The following is a 21,855-nucleotide window of genomic DNA, read 5'->3' as shown; positions in this document are numbered from 1 at the left end:
ATTCCACTCCTTGATCCCAGTTTTCCATTTCCCCAACCCCAGCCCATCAGATGCTTTGCTCTGTGACTACAAAGCACCCTCAGCTGACAGTGAGCTCTTTTGGGATTCCGTCTTTTAGGATTTTTTCGTTTTCATTTTTGCTAACCAAAGCGTTTTGCAAGCCATTCCACAATGGTCAGTCAGTATTCCATGTCCATTCTCATTTGTGTGTCTGTGTGTGTGTGTTTGTTTTGAAAGAGTTATCCTGTTAAGTTGTGTTTTTTAAAAAAATTATATGTCATCTGCTGATAGCTCCTTCTTGTTCATGTATGTTTTGACTACATAAATTCAGGAACTCTCCATGAGGACTGGAAATAGAATACTAAATATTGCCCTGTTTGCATGTCACACTAAGCCAAACTGTGGTAAGAGTGAGCCCCAGGCATGGGGATCTCAACCTCTTCCCTCCTGCCTAGTCATTTTGCTGCTGTACCAGATTGAACTAAGCCTTGGTTTAGCTTAACGTGTTAGGCTTGCAGTATGGCTTTCCTGGACAAACCATGGTTACAGTTTGTGTTTAGTCTGGAGAGAGCAAAGCCCCGAGCCCATCTTTGGACAGCTATAGCTTAGCTCCATAAATCTCAGCAGCAAAATTACCAGGGTGGAGTGAAGCAACTCCCATCTCATCTCTGGGAGCAAACATGCTCACACATTCACACTAAGCCATGGTTTGCCTTAGCATGATGTGCAAACCAAGTTGGTGTCTTGATTAATGAGGTGGAAGATGTTTTCTGAAGATGACTTTCAGTGAATGTCATACTGACTTGCAACTCTACACGCACTTTGGTGCAACAGAAGTCAAGTAATATATTCTTTATTACATGTGAATAAGACAGTGACTACTAGCAAAGGCCTAACAAAGTAGAAGCTTGTGTGCAGCTAGTGCTGTTGTATTGTGTGAACTATACATAAATGAAAATAAATACATGCGAAGCTTTCTTTTCAACAGTGAGCAGTAGGGTTGTGTGCATTTGTGATAGCATTTGTGTTCTTGTTGCGCATACGGCTCTGCTAACATTCATCCCTGTCTATTCTCTTTATCCTTTAGGATTTCCTCTATTTTACTCCTACCAGTGTACAGGCAGCTAGAGCTGGCAATGCTATCCATTCCATACTGCTATACAGAAGAAAACTGGACAGACAACAAATCCAGCCAGTATGTACATTTAAAAAATAATCATAGTCACACGTTTGGGTCTGATGCATATAAAAAAAGTCTCATTACTTGTTTAAAAGTAACTCGGAGGAGGAATGAAGCCTCCTACTTTCAAATGTAAGACATGATTTTTCCACCACAGTTAAATGTGCATCCCATAGCAAGCAAGCAAGTGAAACCATGAAGTTGTTGAATTTCTGGGGAACAAATTGATGCAAATGAAAATTGGTTTAAAGGGCAAGCCAGTGGGGATCCCTTGGCTAGGATCCCACTCTTCTTCTTTGGACTCAGCATGGCTTCTAATGCTGCCTAGCTGATATAAATAGAATTTCCATCTAGGCCTCATGGGGCATGGGTGTAGAGCTTTGGGAGGGGTTCTGATATGTTCATTCAGTACTCGTATTCATTACAAGCCATAGGGTACCCTCCCCTGTTCTCACAGCAGGTATGGGGAATTCTGACCTGTGCATGGAGCAGGGCCACTTTCAAGTTTCCATGAACAGTCTGTATAAGGAAAGCTACTCTTCCTGTTCAGTTTTAGTACGTGATTTCTATATTTCTTTGTAGAAGGCATTTTAGTGGCACCTGGGGCCAGAAAAGTGAATATTTACTGTATTACAGATACAGTTAAAGTCTATTAAAAGAGATTTGAAAATGATATCAGATTATGGAAATGATGACATTTAAAGGATTAAAAAAAGATATCTTAGTGGCAGCCCTCATTTTGATTGATATGAACACAATGCAGCATAATGTTGGAGGGTGCAGAAAAGGAATAAATTTTGGAAAGTGTATGGCAGCTTAAGAGCAATTGGAAGAACTTCTGCAGACTCTGTCATTGGCAGACCAGAGGGAGGTCTAGGGAGAAAATAATAATAAAAGGGATTTTGCAAGCTGGCATACTGAAAATGCACAAGCATAAAGCCTCCTGCAGGGAAATTGCATGTGTTTACATGCTGTGGAATATACATATTAGTTGATGAAGGTTGGTGAGCCACAATTTCCTCTCGTGGAAATGAGATGTGAAGTGGCCCCAAGAATCCCCAAATCTTCTGGCATTCTTTCTGATTCACACGTGTTTTTTTCTTCACGTACTTAACTCCATTTGTGAAATGCAATCATAACACTCGTTTGCGGCATAGATTCTTCTGATGGGATCCACTGTTCCACTCTGCTCAGCACAATGGGAGAGGATGTTTAATACATCCCGTATTCCTGGAGAGGAAACAGGTAAGCTGAATCAGCTGAAGAAAAGGAATATCAAAGAATTGAAATGCTTCCAGAAGTTCTTCTTGAGTATACCATTCTAATAACAAACATTCATATTTGCAGTGTGTGCGGCCCAAGGAGAATGGAGTGACTTGTACACTTGAAATATGTGGCAAATGTTGATAAAATCCTGATCCACATTTCAAATACCTTGCTGCCTGAAAACAAAAAAGTGGTTCACCTTGTATTATTATGTGCTGTCCCTGTTCCATCTCTTTAAAATAAAAATAAAAATAAAGGTGCTCCCGGGAAATGATTTGCTACCCGGTATGGGTTCTTTGACTTTCCTTTTTTCCTTTCAGCTTATGATTTACAATGCCATCCCAATGTGCTCTTCTCAGTATGAACGTTTGTTCAACACTTGCCGTTTACCAGGCACAGAGACAGGTACAGTGTTAGTCCTGTCAATCCTGTCAATGTTTTTGCCTCCCTACTTTTGCATCCTAATCTTCTATGTATGTAGCAGATAACTTAAGCCTACAACATTTGCATACCTTGTGAGGCTGTGTGATTTTTCCATCAGAGAAATCACCATAATTTGCATTATAATATGCTAATAAGATCCAGTTCTTAAAAGTTATGAACCATTTCAGTGTTGTGCAAACGCACTACTAAGTACATTGAGGCATATTATAATGAATGGTGAGAGTTGGTACAGGAATCTGTTCCCATTTGCTGCCACTTCCTAGAACTGTGTGGTGTGTGGTGTGTGTGTGTGTGTGTGTGTGTGTGTTCCTGAACAGGTGTTGAATCATTTAAATGTATTTCTTGGTTTGTATATCACATTTCTATGCCACTTCTGTGTTGCCAAAAGAAGTGGTATACTGTACTTCATAAATCATGATAAAATCATGATAAAAAAGATGATATAAAAATATACTTTAAAAAAGCAATAAAAACCTCACAAATCCACTTTTAAAAATCTGGTCCTAAATATATTAGCATAATATCAATTCAAGAAACCTTCAGCTGTGACTAAAAAGCCCACTTAAAGAGTCAGGTTTTAACCAGAACCAAAACAATGAGAGGAGTGGCTAGGTGAGCTTGTGATCAAAATACACCCCAGAGTGTAGGTACTACCACAGAGAAAGCCTTAGAACTCTATGCTCCGTTTCTGTGAAAGGTGGACTAACACCTCTCCCCACAGATTTAAGAGAGCAGATTTTCATGAAGCCGATGAATACTTTTCACATGGTGTGTTAAAATTGGCTTGCAGGAATGGAGTGAAGGGTCATTATGTGATGAAGTCACCCTAAACAGGGAATGCATTCTTAAAATATTTCTCTAATGAACTTGTTTTCTACTGATAAAATTGTGTTGGTCAAGAACAAAATAGTTCTTGATGCTGAGAGATTGGTTCCATTTCCGCCCAGTGCTGCACATGCTGGGTCACAAAGCAAAGAAGAAAGAAGGATCAACAGATCAACAGCAGAAGATCAACAGCAGAGTAATTCTAATGGTTCTGAGAATATTTCACCATTTGAATTACTCTGCTTTTGTATCTTTTGATCCTTCTTTCTTCTTTGCTTTGCATGTGGTAAGAATTTTTAGCTGAGCCTCATTACAATGGGAAGAAAATAATGTGAGCGTCTCCTCTTTCCCACCCCTTTTATAGACATACATAGCCGGGCTCCCCTTTATTTTCTGGAAATATTATTTCAGATCTCTTCATCTGCACAGTTTATCTCAAATAGGGCAAAGGTGGGAGGTAGCCTATCAAACCAGAGTAAGAAAAGTAGGTAAAGGTGTATTAATTGTAATTTTCTAATGTTAATAAGAAACTGGATCGGCCTTATGACAAATGTACTGTAATGTCTTATAATGTGAAATAATTTAGTTGAGAAAAATGCAGCTGTGGGCCTTGTGCATAGAAACAGACACAGATGGTTCATATACTTCCTTGAACTGGACCTTGCAAAAGTGCCATGCAACACTTCATAGTGCAGTTATTAATTCAACAGGTAATAAGCCCAACATTTTGCCCATTTTGCCCCGTTTTTAAATAATAGAAGCACAGAAAATAATCAAACCTTTTTCGAATATGCTCTCAGTTACCTAAATCACTACTAATGTTCTTGGTAATATTTCTAATTTCATTACTCATTTATCTTAAAGCTTCGCTCAGCATGCTGTTCTTTTGGTAATGACAAATAGTGATCAAAATTTGACAATGAATTGCAAATTGCTGGCTTTATTTTGAATGTATTACTTCTACAAAAGCAGTGCTTTTTCTGTGTGATAGTTAATTCTCTGGTTACTATACTGCATCCTGGTTGAAGGTTTGATATTTGCATCTCTCTTTTTTCCCATAGCTTGAATTTTCTCGCATTTACATTCCTTGACTGTAAAAAAACATAGGCTTGCATTCAGTGTACCACTAAGGTGATAGGTTTCATCCCCCTGTGGGAGGGAAATGCTATTGGTGCTAGAAGAGTGAGTTAGTTGAATACAGCCCGTAGAATGTTAATTTATCTGAGGATATGTAGTTTTACCTCCAGTCATAGTTGGGCATACTATCAGGCTCCATATCAAGGTTTGTTAGAGAAAACTTCAGACTTGAAAACTTCAGACAGAAAACTAGTTACTGGCTTTGATATGGGGAACAATTTCCCCATTTGGTCACTTCCGTTACTTTCCATGTAAAAAGAAAGAAAAAAGAGTGGCACAGTCACACGAGAGGACTCTTCTTAACCAGTGATTGTTGGAATCATTACTACTATTATTGGAGAATAGCAAGCAGGAATACAGATACAGCTTTGAGTAAAAGTATAGATACGTGTGCTTCTGAATATATTTTTTTCATTGTCAGAATTTCCATAGTACATTCTACTCGGCTTAGCTTTCCAAGTGTCTTGATTGATGCTTGACTGGCATGCAGTACTGCACCTAACTCCATTCAGCTGCCGAGGTTCCAAAATAGTTAGTTGGTTACCATGAGGTATGCAAAAGAAAGCTGCCTGTGCATATAGGAAATTGCAGGAGGTGACATATAGGAGATGACAACTTGGTACAACACAGTGCTTGTTTTAATATTGGACATCTTCATGAATATCATCGTTCATGAACAAATAGTGTATAGCTGTAAGTCTACGGGTTGCATCCAATGAAGTCATCCCATTCGCACAAGGGCTTGTGCTTTTGCAGTGGAGCTTCTCCTTCTCCCTTCATGTTTTCCCCAAATCTGTTCTGTTCCCCAGTCCTCTGGAGTAGATTTTGGGGTGAGCACATGGAGAGCATTGGGAGGCAAAGTGCCATTGCAAAACAGAAGTCCTTGTGTGAATTAGGCTACATCGTTGGATGACATCCTAACTCCATAAACCAATTTAAGACCAGGCAAATGGATGTGAAATAATGAAATAATGTATGCAGTTTGGAGCTGAGCACTCCAAACATTACGGAAATCTTTGCTCATTTCCAAACTTTGGGTTGCAATTCTAGACACTATCCAGCATATAAAAGACAGCAAGCACATTGTTGTGTACCATAAGGGATGCTATTACAAAGTATGGCTGTACTATGATGGCAGACTGCTGAAACCCCGGGAGATTGAACAGCAGATACAGCGGATTCTAGATGACAAATCAGAGCCCCAGCCAGGGGAAGAGAAGTTAGCTGCTCTTACGGCAGGAGACAGGTATGAACTTAAGAGACACCCCAAAACAATTGCCAATCATTTCTCAATACTGGAAAACATTTTGGGGCTACTTTCAGCTTTAAGAGACTTTCTGCTTCTATAGCTGCCTAAATGTTTGCCAACTATCTCTGTTGTTATTCTGTATAGCCTGTTCCATATAGTCCTCAAGTGCTTTTGTATTTATACTATTGTAAGATGGTCTGACTGACATCTTAGCACAGTGTATCTAGGCTTCTCAAGCTGAGGAGGGTTACAAACAATTTATTAATAGTTGCGTTGTAGAATTTTCTGGGTACACCCAGTGATATTTCTTGGGAGGGCAAGTATACAGTGTGTTTAGTGGTCTGGACAATTTTCTAGCCTTTTGAGGACCTGGTACTTGCCATCTGTGGATCTTGGACTTGTAATACATGGACAGGGAGATTCCACATTGAGCATGGGATCTTTGTGTTCAGATAGCATTCTGTGCATCTTTAGAGGAGCAGGGCTGGAGACTCCGAAGCCTGAGACATGTGCTTGAACTTGCTGCACACAGAAGTTCTAGGGATAAAGGTCATCTGAACCTGCCCAAAGACACTATCATATTTTAAGCCATTGAATAGTGTATCCATATAAACTTGAGAGAGCTTGTGTGCATCTTCCATTTTAGGCTTCACTATCTGTGGAAATTGCATTTTTCACCTTCAGAGTGTGTTGGTTCTTCTTTTCCCCCTGCACTACTTTAAATTTGATTTAAAAGAGGGTGGCTGTAAGGTTAGTTGCATTCACTGACTTGGCATAATGTCTCTGTTTATATTTTTCTGGCAGAGTACCTTGGGCTAAGGCTCGCCAGACATATTTTGCCCGTGGAAAGAACAAGCAGTCTTTGGATGCTGTTGAAAAGGCAGCTTTCTTTGTGACTTTGGATGACACTGCTCAGGGTTACAGGGAAGAGGATCCAGTGACATCAATGGACACTTATGCAAAGGCACTTCTACATGGCAAATGCTATGACAGGTACTTTGGGGTGAAGGAAGCAACCATGATCTTTCAAATTTTGTTATACATGCCTTGCCTTGTTCATACGTAGTGGTAGGTTTATGTTGTATCCTGAACTTTGATACAGTAAGTCCCCAAATTTAACACATTTAGCACATTTAACTTGTGCACATTCAGCTTTACATAATTGGCTAAATAAATAAATAAATGGGGAAAATTTCTGGGGGGAATGACGTTGGCAATCCCACTCGCTGTTGAACCCAATTTGTTTTGAATGTACATGGATTTGGATTTAGGTAAGTTGTGGGCTTACTGTATTATCTCTTAAACTAAGAATAAAAATGGCACAAACAAAACTGCTTTATCGTTCAGTGTTGTGTGTATGAATGGCATAACTTGCTTTAATATAGTTTACATATTTTACCCAAGGACCATTAAAATATTTAAATCATTTTTTTATTTTTTAGTACTGAGTTAAGATGAGATGTGTTTGTGATATCTTTCTTGAGTGTGGATTTTCTTTTTAAAGCATTTGATGAATGTTGCATACCTAACCTTTTGTGAAGTGCCCCTGGATACTTATTTACAAATATGTGTTTCATACATATAACTACATAATTTCCCTCAAAGATTGCCAGTAATTGTACCTTCTTGGTGAAGGTACTAAGAATTCCCTAGCCCCTTCCACCACAGAATACACTTCCTGGGAAAAAGGAATGACTGTGTTGTAGATATAAACTATTTTGCTATGTTAACTATTCTTACTCGCTTTTTATTTTATGTAATATGTGATGCAGCTGCACATTTCAGCTGCCCAGAGCCTACATGGCTTTAATATAATGTATGTTAAGTTTCACAAGTTAATTATTTCATAAATTGGTCAACCTTGTGTTCTTTACTCATTTCGCTTTGAAGTTGCTGCTATAAATGTATGGTTTCTTTTTAGGTGAATAGCAAGTCTTTATTTGCAAAGGTATTCAGCTTTCAGTAACACAATGTTGTGGGAACTTTCTGTCTCTCATAGGTGGTTTGACAAGTCATTCACTCTTGTAGTGTTCAAGAATGCTAAACTGGGCCTGAATACGGAACATTCTTGGGCAGATGCTCCTATTGTTGGCCATCTTTGGGAGGTGAGTGTGTGAATATTCAAAGGGGAGGCAAACCAAAATTAAACTTGGTACTTAAAAAGCATTATTGCAAGCAGCGGGCATGGGATCTAAAAGCGCTTATCTTCTCTGTGTGTGTGTTCCAGAGAAGAGAAAAGTTACAGCACAAAAATACATTAGAAAAGCCTGCTTCTGTAGAACTAAGATGAAGCTAAGATGAAGTCAAAAGAAGAAAATACCACTTATCTCTGTTCCCTAATGTCTGTGAAACATTTTGTTGCTCAGATTCCTTTATTCCCACCCACCCCTCCAAGCTCACAACTAAAATTTTGTTCAGTATTGGCAAATGATAGGCCACAGAAACAGTTTTCCATTGTTTTAGGCATTGACGTGATCCTAAGCCTTATCACTGTGTAGGGCGTCTCATGGAGGTCACTCAGAGCTACTAATAAACCTTGTATCTTCTTCAGCCTGGTGCATGGTTTCACCTTGACTAAAGCCTTTCTAAGCCTTCTGTTCCCATGTTCCAGCACAGACAGATCGATACATTTCTGTCCTTAAAGCAAACCTTTGGGCCTGCTTGAAGGGTGAATCAAGAGTTCTCTCAACCAGTGTTTGCTTCCATTCCCTAGTTTCTGGGGTGGTCACCTTTACTGTGCACACATATTCACTGCCAAAATTATCTGAGTAACAATCAGAAGAGATTTAAGTGCACTTAAATGCAGATAAGTATCAAATGTTGAAAGGGCAAGGTTGGCATTTTTAAACAACTCAAGGTACAATAAGTTTTGTAAAATAGTAGCAATAACAATTGGTGCTGAGCCTCTTTTTCCCTCTAGATCCATTTTTTAAAAATCTCAGAGGTTTTCTATAGTGATTTAAGCACGTTTCATGTTCTACAACAGTGTATTTATGGTGTATGCAATGATGTGCTTTCCTTGCTTCCCTCACCCAACCCTGAACTCCTTTCCAGAATGTGATGTTCTCTGACTGTCTTGAGCTGGGCTACACTGAAGATGGCCATTGCAAAGGAGAAGCTATTTCAGGCATTCCTATGCCTACCAGACTGCAGTGGGAAATCTCTGAAGAAGTAAGTGCAAAGCCACTTCTGGATCAGTATTGCAACTTTCATCCTGCTGATTGAAGTGCTTATCTGTCCATTTTTCAGTAAAGATAGCTATTGTCTAGCTAGGACTTAAATTAATCAAGAAATGTATTTTCATGAGATCTGCTAGGAAGAAAACTCGATAGTGTTGCACATTATAATTGTTGTTATTTTTTAATCTGTTTTCAAATGCAGATCACAGAAATTAATTGATTAATTAATTAATGTCCTGCCTTTCTCCCAGTGCAGGCAACTTTCAACATGAATTAAAAAACGATTCAGCTAAAAAAAAAACCACCAATCAGTTCTAAATATATATATAAAAAACTAATGAAACAAGGTAAAGGAGTGAGGGGCAGGTGATTAGAAACATTTCTTTTATTTTAAGTGATGCTGGTTTTATATTCAGAACAATACAGAATTAATAAATCTTTCCATGCTAGAATTTTTACTAGATTCACTGCAAATTTCTATTTGTGTGAACTGCAGGAAACTGTTACTTTGAAAATAAGCTCCAAAGCAAAATTAAATTGCTAAACAAAAATATTTAATTTTCATCTTCTTAAACTGTTTTAATGCTATGTTTTAACCTGCCCTGGGACCTCAGGGTGAAGGGTGGGTAATTAATAATAAAAATGAAAATATAAAATGTGTGGAACTAGTTTTATAATGTAACACTTGCTACTGTTTAGTGCCAAGAAGTGATTGAGAGGTCCCTGGCCGTGGCCAGGCCTCTAGCAGAGGATGTGGATTTTCATTCTTTTCCTTTTGACACATTTGGGAAAGGATTGATGAAGAAAACAAAGACTAGCCCTGATGCATTTGTGCAACTTGCCCTGCAGCTTGCTCATTATCGGGTAAGTATCCTCAGCATAGTATTCTGTATGAGATACTTTATAAAAGAAATAACTATCTGTGTGTTTGTGTGTACTTTAAATAATGGTTTCCTTTCATTTTTCTTTAATGAAAGTGCATTATAAAAGAGAAAATAATAATGCAAGGAAACCAGTAATTAAAGTGCTGCAACTGTCCCCTTCCCTAGGAACAGAAACTTAAGGAGCAGTTCATCACTTATCTGTGAGCGGTATCAAAAAGCAAGAAATAAAATGGGCTGAATCTGCAGACAGCAATCTTTTTCTGAAACACATTCATGGTGCTTCACCTGCCTACACTGGACAGGCTGGGACTGCTGTTGATTGTACTGTATTTAAAAAGTCACAAATAAGGTCTTAGAAACATGACATCACAGAAAATAGTGGGATGCAATGCTTTGACATTAACATCACCTGACTGCTCCATTAAAAGGTAGTTAACAGAGGATGGCTAATTGTGTGGGAAAGCTAGTATGGAAATATCAGTTGCCTACAGTAAAGAGACTTATGGATCCCTAGAATAATTTTGTAACTCACAAGTAGATATTCCTTGCAAAATTATTAATAACCTATGCCTTTGTCAAATCCATGCTTATGCTTCCTCAAAAAAGCTAAGTCTTGCTCATTTGAAGAAGCATGTTTACATGAGTGATCTAATCAGCATTGCATACATTGGTTTTCCAGATGTTTTTTGAGAGAGTTCCTCCTTGAAGATCCTTAACATGGAATTCAGTTCTCAAAAAGCACATGGCAGATCTGGAAAGAATGCAGAAAAACACAACTGCAGGGACAATCCAGTGCAGATTTACCTTGAAGCAAGCCCTGTTGAACTCAATAGGACTTACTTCTCAGTAGACAAACATCAGAGTAGTAATGGCTTTTCCTAATGAAGAAAAGCTAAGAAGCTAGGTAACTCCAGTTTAGAGGGCTGACAGTATAATCCTTTGTAAACTAAGCCCTACTGGATTTACTTTGTCTCAATAGGAAACATAATATGGTGCTGAAAGTCTTCCTACATACACACGCATGTTCTTTCTCTCTTTATGGAAACTGGTTCCATGCAGCTATGTAGAATATCACACTGACATGAGTGATGCAAGGTATGGCTTATTGGGTGCATAACGGCACCTCATCCAATATGTGGGACATGTGCTCATACACATACATGCCACATACATTTTCCTGCACACATCCATGAAGCTGGTGTGCATGTATGAGAGATGGACACATACATAATGCACACATACCTTTCTGCAGGTACTCATTCAGCTTATGTGTGAGCTTGCCAGTCTTCTAACAGAGATTGTTGAGAACACAGAACTCATTGAGGGAAATAATATTTCCATCAGATGCTCAGAACAAAGAGCAACACTATAAATGAGTCCTTGTCATTAATTTGGTGCTGTTTGTAGGTTGTTGATTCTTTATGTTAATTCAGCATGTCGCATGTACTCAGTGTTTCTCAGGGCTTGAACTTGTTGCTTGCATCTAAATCTCTCTCTTATTTTTAGGACATGGGGAAATTCTGCTTAACATATGAAGCATCGATGACCCGCCTATTCAGAGAAGGCAGAACAGAAACAGTTCGTTCATGTACTGTCCAGTCATGCAAATTTGTGCGAGCTATGGATGATCCAACTGAAAGTGTGAGTTTAATGTAGCAATCAATTATAGCTTTGCTTTTATTTTTATGTACAGTTGCATGCAGCTTCTTGGGAAACAAATATTGCTGCTTTCTTATCCAGCACAGCAGTCACAGTGGCGCCATCAGGCCATATGGAGCCATTGTTAGGAGAAACTGTAAAGAATACAAGAAAATAATAAGAAATTCTGCTGCAGCAAAATCCAACTTTCAGTTTTATCTGAAATATGCCTCACCCCTTTTAGATAGAGCATATTAAGTATTATAAGCATGCTATCTTATGCTGTGTGCTTTTTCCTTTCTGAAATACAGCAGCTTACAAATGTCTATTTCAAGATGCTTTAACAGTGAGAAATCAAGCATGGGAAAACCTCCCGCTAGTACAGCTATTTTGTTGAATCCGACTCGTGGTCCCAAGTATTGACTGCTTCAAGATGTTTTTGTTTTCAGTAGTAAAATTGGTTATGGAAATCATTTTCATTTCTAAAGCAGTTAAAGTCATGTGTTAATAATGGGTGGCAAGCAACATTAAATTAATGATTTTTATTGGTGTCTTATTCCAAAGAGTAGGTGGAGTGCAAAATATAAGCTGTGAATTGATTTCAAACATTTTCTGTAATACGTTTTAAAAATTGGCATGTGCACTAAAATTCTGCCAATCATACCAAGGTTATTGAATGTGACTAACTTAATAGAGGCCCTATTTGCAGCTCTAAAGTTTTTAGTAATATTGAATAGTAGCTGCATTTATAGAAGGATGTATCAATGTTTTACCGTATAATGATGAATCTGTAGTCACCAGGATAAAGTTCTGATAGCTTAGTGTTGCCATACAAACACTGTCCAGGAGGAATTCACTGAAAAGAAGCTCAACAACTTTGTGTCCAGATTTTTACTTTTTAAATATGGCAACCCTATAATAGCTGAACTATTTTGCATTGGTCTGTGTCCAATATACACAAGTACCCTAATTTTACATAAGAACTGTCCATATTCTCCAAACCAATCCAAGGTTTGAGAGACTGTCTTGAAATACCACAGTCATACTGACTGATGTGGCCATTTTGTCAGACTTTCACTCTGAAATATGAAACGATCCATTAATTTGTGAAGAGATCCATTAATGTATTAAGTGAACATACCATTCATTTGAATTTTGCTAGTTGACTCTGCAATCCAGAGAAGTACACAGATATCTGTATATGTACAACAGTACCCTTCCATGATTCGCTACTCCTTGGCCCCGACTACTACCCCCTATTCAGAATTTCAACAGGGTTACCAAAACATCCCTGGAATTAAAAAACACACATTTGCAGTGTGATAGGATACTGTAGCAGTAGGATACTGAAGGTGAAGAAAGCTAAAAGAGAGCTCTGCATGCCTCTGTGTGCCCATAATGTTCTGCCTTTTTCTAGAATTTCAGGTTACTCTAATGCAGGGGTCAGCAAACTTTTTCAGCAGGGGGGCGGTCCACTGTCCCTCAGACCTTGTGGGGGACTATATTTGGGGGGGGGGGGAAATGAACGAATTCCTGTACCCCAGAAATAACCCAGAGATGCATTTTAAATAAAAGGACACATTTTACTCATGTAAAAACACGCTGATTCCCGGACTGTCCGCGGGCCAGATTTAGAAGTCAATTGGGCCACATCTGGCTGCCGGGCCTTAGTTTGCGGTCCCCTGCTCTAGTGCTATTTTAAAATGAAAATTTTGAATTTTCCCTCCCTTAATCCTCAGATTGAAAAGAAGCGTGCTCTATTCAAGGCTGCTGCTGATAATCATCAGCACTTATATCGTCTTGCCATGACTGGTTCCGGCATTGATCGCCACCTTTTCTGCCTTTATGTGGTGTCCAAATACCTTGCTGTTGAATCTCCTTTCCTTAAGGAGGTGAGTAGTGATATAATGTGCCACTGATCACATAAGAAGTGGGAACTGTATTTTAGGTTGACATACAAAGAGATGCCAAGTTTCTGGGCATTTTGAAGCATGGAAGGAAACTAGTTTTGTGGGTCTTAAAGAAAGGTAATTTAGGCCTAATTTAAAACAACTGATTTACGTTTCATAATTATATGATCAATAAATAAATATATATGTATTATTCATAAACATTTTAAAAATATAGACAGCAGTGGACCTATGGGCAAATAGTTTAACTCAATATAAAGCAGCTTCCTAAATGCTTTTTTTTTCCAAACAAGGATTACAAATATATCCAATATTGAGAGAGCTCTGTGAGCTGTTATACCCTAAGTAAATCTTAGTATTGTCAGTTGGGAACAGGAATATCTGATGGTGTAACGATTCATACACACATGCACATCAACCTTGCTGTATTCAATATCTTCCACAAAGCACCATTTTCACAAATATTCCTGCTCAGTAGCAGAGTTACATTCTTGCTGGAGCACAGTTATCCTGAACAAATAGTTTTAATGAGCAGCATTCTCTGCACACTTCTTTGTCAAAAAGCATTGACATGTCCTATAATCTACTAGTCACACTGATGTGTAATCTGAAGACATTTTGGCATGAAAAATAGCTGTCAACTTTTCCCTTTTTTTAAGGGAAATTCCCTTATTCCGAATAGGATTCCTCGCAAGAAAAGGGAAAAGTTGACAGCTATGGCATGAAAGTGGCATATACGGTAATAAAATTAATGATCTCCATTCATTCTGGTGCACATTGGAATATTGTGACAGTACAATTGCTTGCTGACATGCTTCCACTAGGAAACTGCAGACCCAATGCTTCAAAAGAAAAAAATATTTGCAGAAGAAGGAATGGGTTGTTTGGTAGCACCACACCCCTTGCTAACTGTGCTGTTCTGTTTTATTTTCTCAGGTTTTGGCAGAACCCTGGAGACTTTCAACCAGTCAGACACCCCAACAGCATATTGATCTGAATAAGAACCCTGAAATGGAATCCAGTGGTGGAGGGTTTGGACCTGTAAGTTGAATTGTATCTGTCTTTAAGAGAGGCAAGCACCAGTGCCCCAAGTACACTTCTGCCAGTTATACCTGCCTGGTATAGCAAAAACACTTTCAGTGTAACATATTATCCTCAAACTGGCATGGCAGACAGCATCCCAAGCATTCCATCAGCTGACACAACAAGTCACAGGACCATGACGTTGTAAACCTTGAGCTCTCATCTCTATGAGGAAAAGAGCTAGTGTAATGGTTAAACAAACGAACTGTTAGCTGCAGAGTCCACAGTTTCAATTTTAGCTTATGAACTTACTGTATGGTCTTAGGCAACTTCTATTAAACCGAATGCCCCCACAGCCTAGTATTGGTATTAACTGAAATTTCTGAGAATGTATGTAAAACATACATTCAGGGCTTTTCTGTGGTGGCTCAGTGCTTGTGGAATGCTCTCCCCAGGGAGGCTCACCTGGTGCCTTTGTTACATATCTTTAGGCACCAGGCAAAAACATTCCTCTTCTCCTAGGCATTTGGCTAATTAAACAATCAATGGCCTTTTAAACTGGGCAGGAAGGGGATTGTGTTTGTTTGTTACTGTGGTATGTATTTTTGTGTTTTTATATTGTAAACTGCCCTATGATCCTTGGATGATGGGCAATATATTGGCAAGTAAGTAAGTAAATAAAACACTTAAAGAATTGCTAAATGTTTGATTATATAAACAGAGCCCCAGAAAACACGTAGCAAACAAACTCTAGCAATTTTCCTTCATGCTGCCATGTTGGTCAAGGCCTTTCTCCCTAGATACATTAAGTATTGTAGTCATAGGAAATATACCTGGGGTGAGAAAGCAAGGTTTATACAGATTTGAGTTTGTTTAGAAACTTAGTTGATAATTCTTCTGAGTTTGGGCCATGCACTCTTGCATACATAATTCATTAAACATAGAAGCTTGACATTTCCACTTGAATTTTGTTTTTTTAAATGGGCATAGCATCTTCAGAAAACCTTTGGTGGTAGTACAGAATATGTGCCCAGGGTGTTCTAGAACCATCTTATCATTATGGGAAAGTACTCAGGTGAGTCTTGGGTTGGGGCACTCCCCCCCCTTCTTTTCTAGCAGTCAAGGAAAAGATCAGAAGTTTTTATTTCTGCTTTTGATTAACTGCTGTTTAGCATCTCTTCTGAACCCATACAAACTGCAGCTATTCTTTCTTATGGTTTACCAAATCAAGCTAAGTTCAAACCTTAATGAAACTGGCTTATTTTAATAAACCATGGTTCATATTAACCACCATTTATGGTTCACATAACATGCTAAACTGTGGTTAATTGAACACAGAAGGGAAAGCTTCAGATCTGCTTGTGGCTGTGCCACAGGGGAGGGGGGGGGAGCATGCAAGTCTAAGGCTCATCTAGGCTCATTCCTGTAACAATAAATTATAGTTGCTCATTACATCTGAACAAAGTCTATTCTACTATGGGCCATTTCTTAAGAGGATTTTGAAAGATAAATCATTAGAAGCTTTTACATGAATGTATATTAACACTCCAAATGCTTCTTCCACAGGTTGCTGATGATGGTTATGGTGTCTCATATATAATTGTGGGTGATAATCTTATCAATTTCCATGTATCCAGCAAATTTTCTTGCCCTGAAACAGTAAGTGTCTTACTAAAGTCCAGAGCATTCTGTACACTCAGTTAATAGGCCTAGTGTTCTATTAGAGAAACTCGTGTTTGGGATATTTTTAAGTATTTGTCTAGCAGAAGATTGATTCTAACAGTTAAAAAATTTAACCCAACAGATTTGTCAAAATATAAGCTACATGTTTTCTAGACTATATTTGTTATGGATACTATGGTTTTCTGTTCCCGATAAATATGCAAATATTTTGCTTGTACTGAGTAGTCATCATTCATAGTTCAAGCAGTATTGTACAGTTTACTATCCTTGGTGATGTTATAGTATTTTGTTGTATTTCCCACAAAGCTTCAGAATTGGTCTGTCTTAGGAGACAGAATGTCTCAAGTTAGAAGATCCTGGACTTTGTCACAGGTTCACGTACCATGACAGTTGTTCCATCTCTCCAAACTCTTGTCCAAATTGATCCAATCAGTGCTATTACAAATATCTTTCCTTTGTTCATATATCTTCACATTATCCAAAATGTCCTTTACCTGTCTCCTTATTTGCACAGTTTCTTGCTCAACCATGTTGTTGGCTTGTCCCAGCTATCCTGGTGCAGAATGGATGTTGCTACTAACTGTAATCAATTATGTTTACTAGACCTTCTGCATAGATTATAATGCTTCATATGTTTAGTTACATTTAGAGAAGCCTTTTTTCTGACAGTTGAATTGGTGTTATCTCTTTAAACCTGATGCTGGTTTTTCAAATATGGTGTGTTCTTTATGTTGCCTTGTGTACAGTATCACAGGAAATTTGGATTCACTGCTGTTGGTGAAAGCACATTAATTTTCATTAGGCCTTGTTGATTATATAGTTTGTGGGGACTAGAGGTCCTTTAACTTTCTACACAAATACAGTCCCATCCTTCCACAAATCAAACTATGCAACCTAGTCACAGTATGTTGCAAAGAACAAAAATCAGATACAAGAAACATTTTAATCTTCTTTGTTCTTGACCATTTAACAATGAGGCTTCTGTCTAAGGAGCAACAAAAATTCTTCTAAACTACTGTGATGTTTTAGAGATACTGAATGAAAATGGTGTGTTAACTGGTACACCTCCTTGTGGATCAAACTCTGAGCTGACTGATATTGTAAGACAAGTACAGCAAAGAAGTAATAGCAAACAGTTAATTTCTCCCCCTCCTTCTCCTCTCCAAATTTGTATCAACAGAAGTACGGTAAATCATTCACTTGAAAACCTGCACATATAAATCCCTCCTGTGTTTGTATGGTGTGAATTACTTGATATATTTACCTGTAAACTTTGTATTGTTAGTGACAGGTTTTCTTTTATAAGAAAAGAATGATTCCTATTATGTAATGCGTTAGATCTCCATAGTCCAATATTACTGTTAAGGTGAAACCAGTTTCTGGCATTTTTTTCCACCAGTAGGAAATTACATATTTATCTAAGAAATTATTTTTAAAAACTCATAGATGGTGGAATCCAGTGGATGTCACTTTGCTGAATGTATCCATCAGTAGAACAGGGAGGGAGGCAATTTTTGGCAATTCCCCAACTCCCTCCAAGTCTGTTCTGGAGGGTTGGGAGGGGCATCTGGAGCAGATTTTTGGGATAAACAGAAGGCTGATGGGGGGAGGGGGCAGGAATCACTAAAAATTGCCTCCCTCCCCATTCTACTGATAGAAACCATCCATAATCAGAGCAGCAAACATTAGATTCTAACCTGAATGTAAATATGAATTATCATATGACTCTCTCTGGTTTGTATCTATGTTATGTAAGCACACACTATGAACTATATAATAATGAGAGTTCCATGTAACTAAATATGGATTTCTTACTCTGTTTATTGTTTAGAATTCCCATCGTTTCGGAAAGAACATCAAACAAGCATTGTGTGACATCCGTAATTTGTTCAGTCTTGGCAAAAATTCAACCAAGTGATTCCCTAACAGCAAGTCAACTAAACACCCTGTGTTGGGAGTGAGAACTCTTCTGATCAGTAGCTGAAAACAAGGCAGCTATGCAGCAATCCATTCAGAGTTATATAAATAAGTATTATTGGGAGAAGTTCCAACATCCATTACTACAGTTGATCAGAAGAGTTTTCTTCTCCCCAAGATATGACTTTTGGTATTCTCTGTATTATTAGAAGAGCTGCAAACCGGCCACAAGTTAAGATGTCTAGACCTGTCCTAATCTGGTGTATATTTGATCATTTCTTACTTTAAAATCTCTCTACCTGTATTCTATAAATGAAGGGATGAAAATAGTGCATTCCAATCTCATGTCAACAAAAAACCTGACTTGAAAAGTACCTGTAGCAAACAATCAATTAATGTATCTGCTGGGTTTGTTTGTTTTTTAATCAGTAAGTGACAACTTCGGGCATTCATTTTAAATACAGGCATTTCATTAAACTGAACATAAAATAATATTCTGGCAAACCTAATGTAATGTGCTAAGTGAAAAAAATGTTTTGTTGCTTGGAACTAAGCTTATATTGCCATAGGTCACTGATGAAATATTTGCTCGACCCGCAATTGCGACAGTTGAACACTTTTTAAAAATATACGTGCCCTAGTATTTTTCTGCGTTCTCATTTACGTTGTGAATGGGCCTGCTTTATATGTATTTCAGTACATCAAAAACAGAGGTTCTAAATGCAGGACATTATTACACTGTGGGATGTTTTTTATTAACTTGTAAATTGTCTGCTAGATATGGAAAGCAAAGCTGCTGAACTTGGAAATAGAGTTGCTGAATTCACAATAACTTATCTAGGTATATTTGGGTAAAAGTCAGCACATTTCTGTATGGTGTTGCATATGAATGGCCCAACATGAAATTTCCTTTGGTTTTAACCTAATGAAAGCCCTTTCCTTTGAGACAGGAGTAATTTCTATGCCAGTTCTTAAAAAAAAAAAAGTTTCAATATAATTTTTTTTTTGTTTCAAATGGGAGATCACTTCAATATCGGTGAAAGCTGCCACATTTCATAACATTTCCCTATATTTCAGGAAAGTTAGCCATCAGACGCAAGATTTGTGGGACAATTCACAGTGCAAGCTAGAGTCAGCCTAGGTGGCACATTGTCGTTTGCCTTAAGCAACTCCTGTCTTATGTGCAATCATGAAAAATGGAGAAACCTTCAATATACTTAGGTCATGGTTAAAATATGTGGTCCCAAACTCAAAAGACTTAAAAATAGGAGGAATGGCAAATCATGAATAACATTACTATATAATTTGTAATGAGAATTACAAGGAAAATGGTATGGGGGCTCATGGCTGGCACAAAGTACACTAAAAAGCCTAAAAATATTAACATTACAAAAATATAACAGCAAGTCCTCTTGTCAATCTTTAAATAAAACTAAGGATTTAGAGCAGCAATTACATCTGCTTATATGAATTAGGCTATAAAAGAGATCATGCAACATGTTCAGAGATTTTAATATTCAATCCTGATGTTCCAGAACTTAACATTTAAAACAAATTGAGGGTGTGAGAAGGAGGTCTCTTCTGTCCTGAGATGAAGAATATTAATAATATTCTTGGTTGTTCAACATGTCGGCTTGGGTATAAAATGAAGGTCAGATGGCAATGCTCTGTAAATAAATATTAGAGTACAGAGTCCCCCACAGGAATGGGTGGAACATGTTACGTTTGATTAACTACAGTAAATAAATAAAATTTGGGGTGGGTGGTAATGAATCCTAAAATGCAGCATGGTGTCTAATCAATGTACAGCAGCAAGTTAAAAGTCAGTGTTTTGGAGCTTTGTGCATATGCTTTATAATGTCCACTGACTAATATATTAATTTTAAGGTAAATAATCTTTTTTATTAAGAGCTTACTTAGGTTTGACTCAGGTTTTCGATATTTCCAATGTAATCATAGTTAATGCATTATCAATGCAATTTTTGCATTCTTTAAGGGAATGTAATTGGCGGAGGACAACCTGTTTTTTATTGCAAATGTTTGGAGGGTTAAGTTACGCATTTTTTGACACCAAACAATTTCTAAAAAGACTTGGTTTGTATCCTCTCAGAATGTCAACTGCATGTAAATAATGTTCCATTGGTTGTAAATCTTTAAACGCACAGTAAGCATAGGTTATCCTTAATAAAGAAATTAATATTCTGATGTATGTGATTTTATTTCATAGATGTGGGAACACATTCATTTCTATCATAGTCTTATAAATTCCAAAGAACATTCATTTCAAAAAATTGTCAAGGATTATATAATATATGCTAGAAAAAAAGAGTCTACAGTGGTGCCCCGCTAGATGAATGCCTCGCTAGACGAAAAACTCGCTAGACGAAAGGCATTCGCTAGCGGAAGGCTGCCCTGCAAGACGAAAAAGTATGGGGCTGCCTCGCAAGACGAAAAAAAAAAATTTCGTCGCGAAAACTAGCGGTTTGCATTGGTGCTTCGCTAGACGAAAAAATCGCTAGACGAAGACACTCGCAGAACGAATTATTTTCGTCTAGCGAGGCACCACTGTACTTAGATGTATTGATCTTATACTGATTTTTAAAAGGGCTTTTGATAATGAAAAACGCAACAATATGCATGGATAGTAATGAGTAATTAATGATCTTTATGTTTATGTATAACCAGAAGCTTTAAGACACTGAACCTATTTCAATTTCTAATTTGAATGTGAAAACTGGCATTGGTTAGTATGCACATTTTTATTTAATATTTGTTCTCTCAGGCTTTCTATTCCATACTAATTGCATTCAGAAGTGGTATATTCCAGACTTTAAAAAGCACAGTGACAAGCACTTCACCCCCTCGGTTCTTTTTCCAATGCATGGATTTAAATATATGTTATTTAATTACAAAAGTTGGAATATTTGGAACTGAACTCATTTTCTGTGGAAGTGATTTCTTGCAGCATGATGCTTGTCAATTTGTAAACAATGCTCTCATTTTTAATTGTGCATATTCTAATTGTGTATATGTGGGTCCTGTCCCACATAATCACATGACACAGCACACAATGGAAGTGCCCATCAACTTTGCCCCCCTCAAATATTTTACTGGGGGGCTGGCAAAACCTCGGCCCCAAGGAGTTGGCTCCTATGGGAGGATGATTAAACTGCACTGGTCTGACAAGGTTTTTTCCTGCACATGGTGCTGCTGTGCCACAAGAAGGAAGCGGGGATGAGGGAGGGTGGGGTGAGGGAAGAAGTCAGAGAATATGACGTGGTGTCTAGTTGTGTATAAATTCCCTCTGTCTTATCTGACAGAAAACCCATTCTTTAAAAAAAACAAAAAACGATCTAGGTGTAAACTTTGCTTAGCTCTTTTTTACCCTGCGCCACCTTTGCTCGTTAACATTACATATGTTAAAAATGAAGGAGCCTTATACTCAGGGTCGGATTTAGGTTTGATGAGGCCCTAAGCTACTGAAGGTAATGGGGCCCTTTATGCAGCAGGTGGGGCCCAT

The 21,855-nt window shown here is 37.9% G+C and overlaps 1 protein-coding gene across 2 annotated transcripts in view; it reads left to right on the top strand.

Annotated features, from left to right (window-relative positions):
• CPT1A (carnitine palmitoyltransferase 1A) overlaps positions 1–20,540 on the top strand; it is a 43,252-nt gene extending 22,712 nt beyond the window's left edge. The window contains exons 8-19 of one of the 2 annotated variants that reach the window (XM_033156268.1): positions 1,088–1,195; positions 2,767–2,851; positions 5,903–6,098; positions 6,906–7,094; positions 8,101–8,206; positions 9,156–9,272; positions 9,980–10,144; positions 11,671–11,805; positions 13,542–13,694; positions 14,649–14,753; positions 16,302–16,394; positions 18,250–20,540. In XM_033156268.1, the coding sequence (XP_033012159.1) occupies positions 1,088–1,195; positions 2,767–2,851; positions 5,903–6,098; positions 6,906–7,094; positions 8,101–8,206; positions 9,156–9,272; positions 9,980–10,144; positions 11,671–11,805; positions 13,542–13,694; positions 14,649–14,753; positions 16,302–16,394; positions 18,250–18,336 (1,539 nt within the window). In that variant the 3' untranslated portion in view covers positions 18,337–20,540. Of the gene's footprint in view, positions 1–1,087; positions 1,196–2,337; positions 2,426–2,766; positions 2,852–5,902; positions 6,099–6,905; positions 7,095–8,100; positions 8,207–9,155; positions 9,273–9,979; positions 10,145–11,670; positions 11,806–13,541; positions 13,695–14,648; positions 14,754–16,301; positions 16,395–18,249 lie in introns of both variants that reach the window. The other variant, XM_033156257.1, reaches the window with a different exon arrangement.
• Positions 20,541–21,855: the final 1,315 nt, after the last annotated feature.

This window comes from Lacerta agilis, chromosome 1, assembly GCF_009819535.1.
Source record: "Lacerta agilis isolate rLacAgi1 chromosome 1, rLacAgi1.pri, whole genome shotgun sequence".
Lineage (NCBI taxonomy): Eukaryota > Metazoa > Chordata > Lepidosauria > Squamata > Lacertidae > Lacerta > Lacerta agilis.
This window is presented reverse-complemented; position numbering and strand designations above follow the sequence as displayed.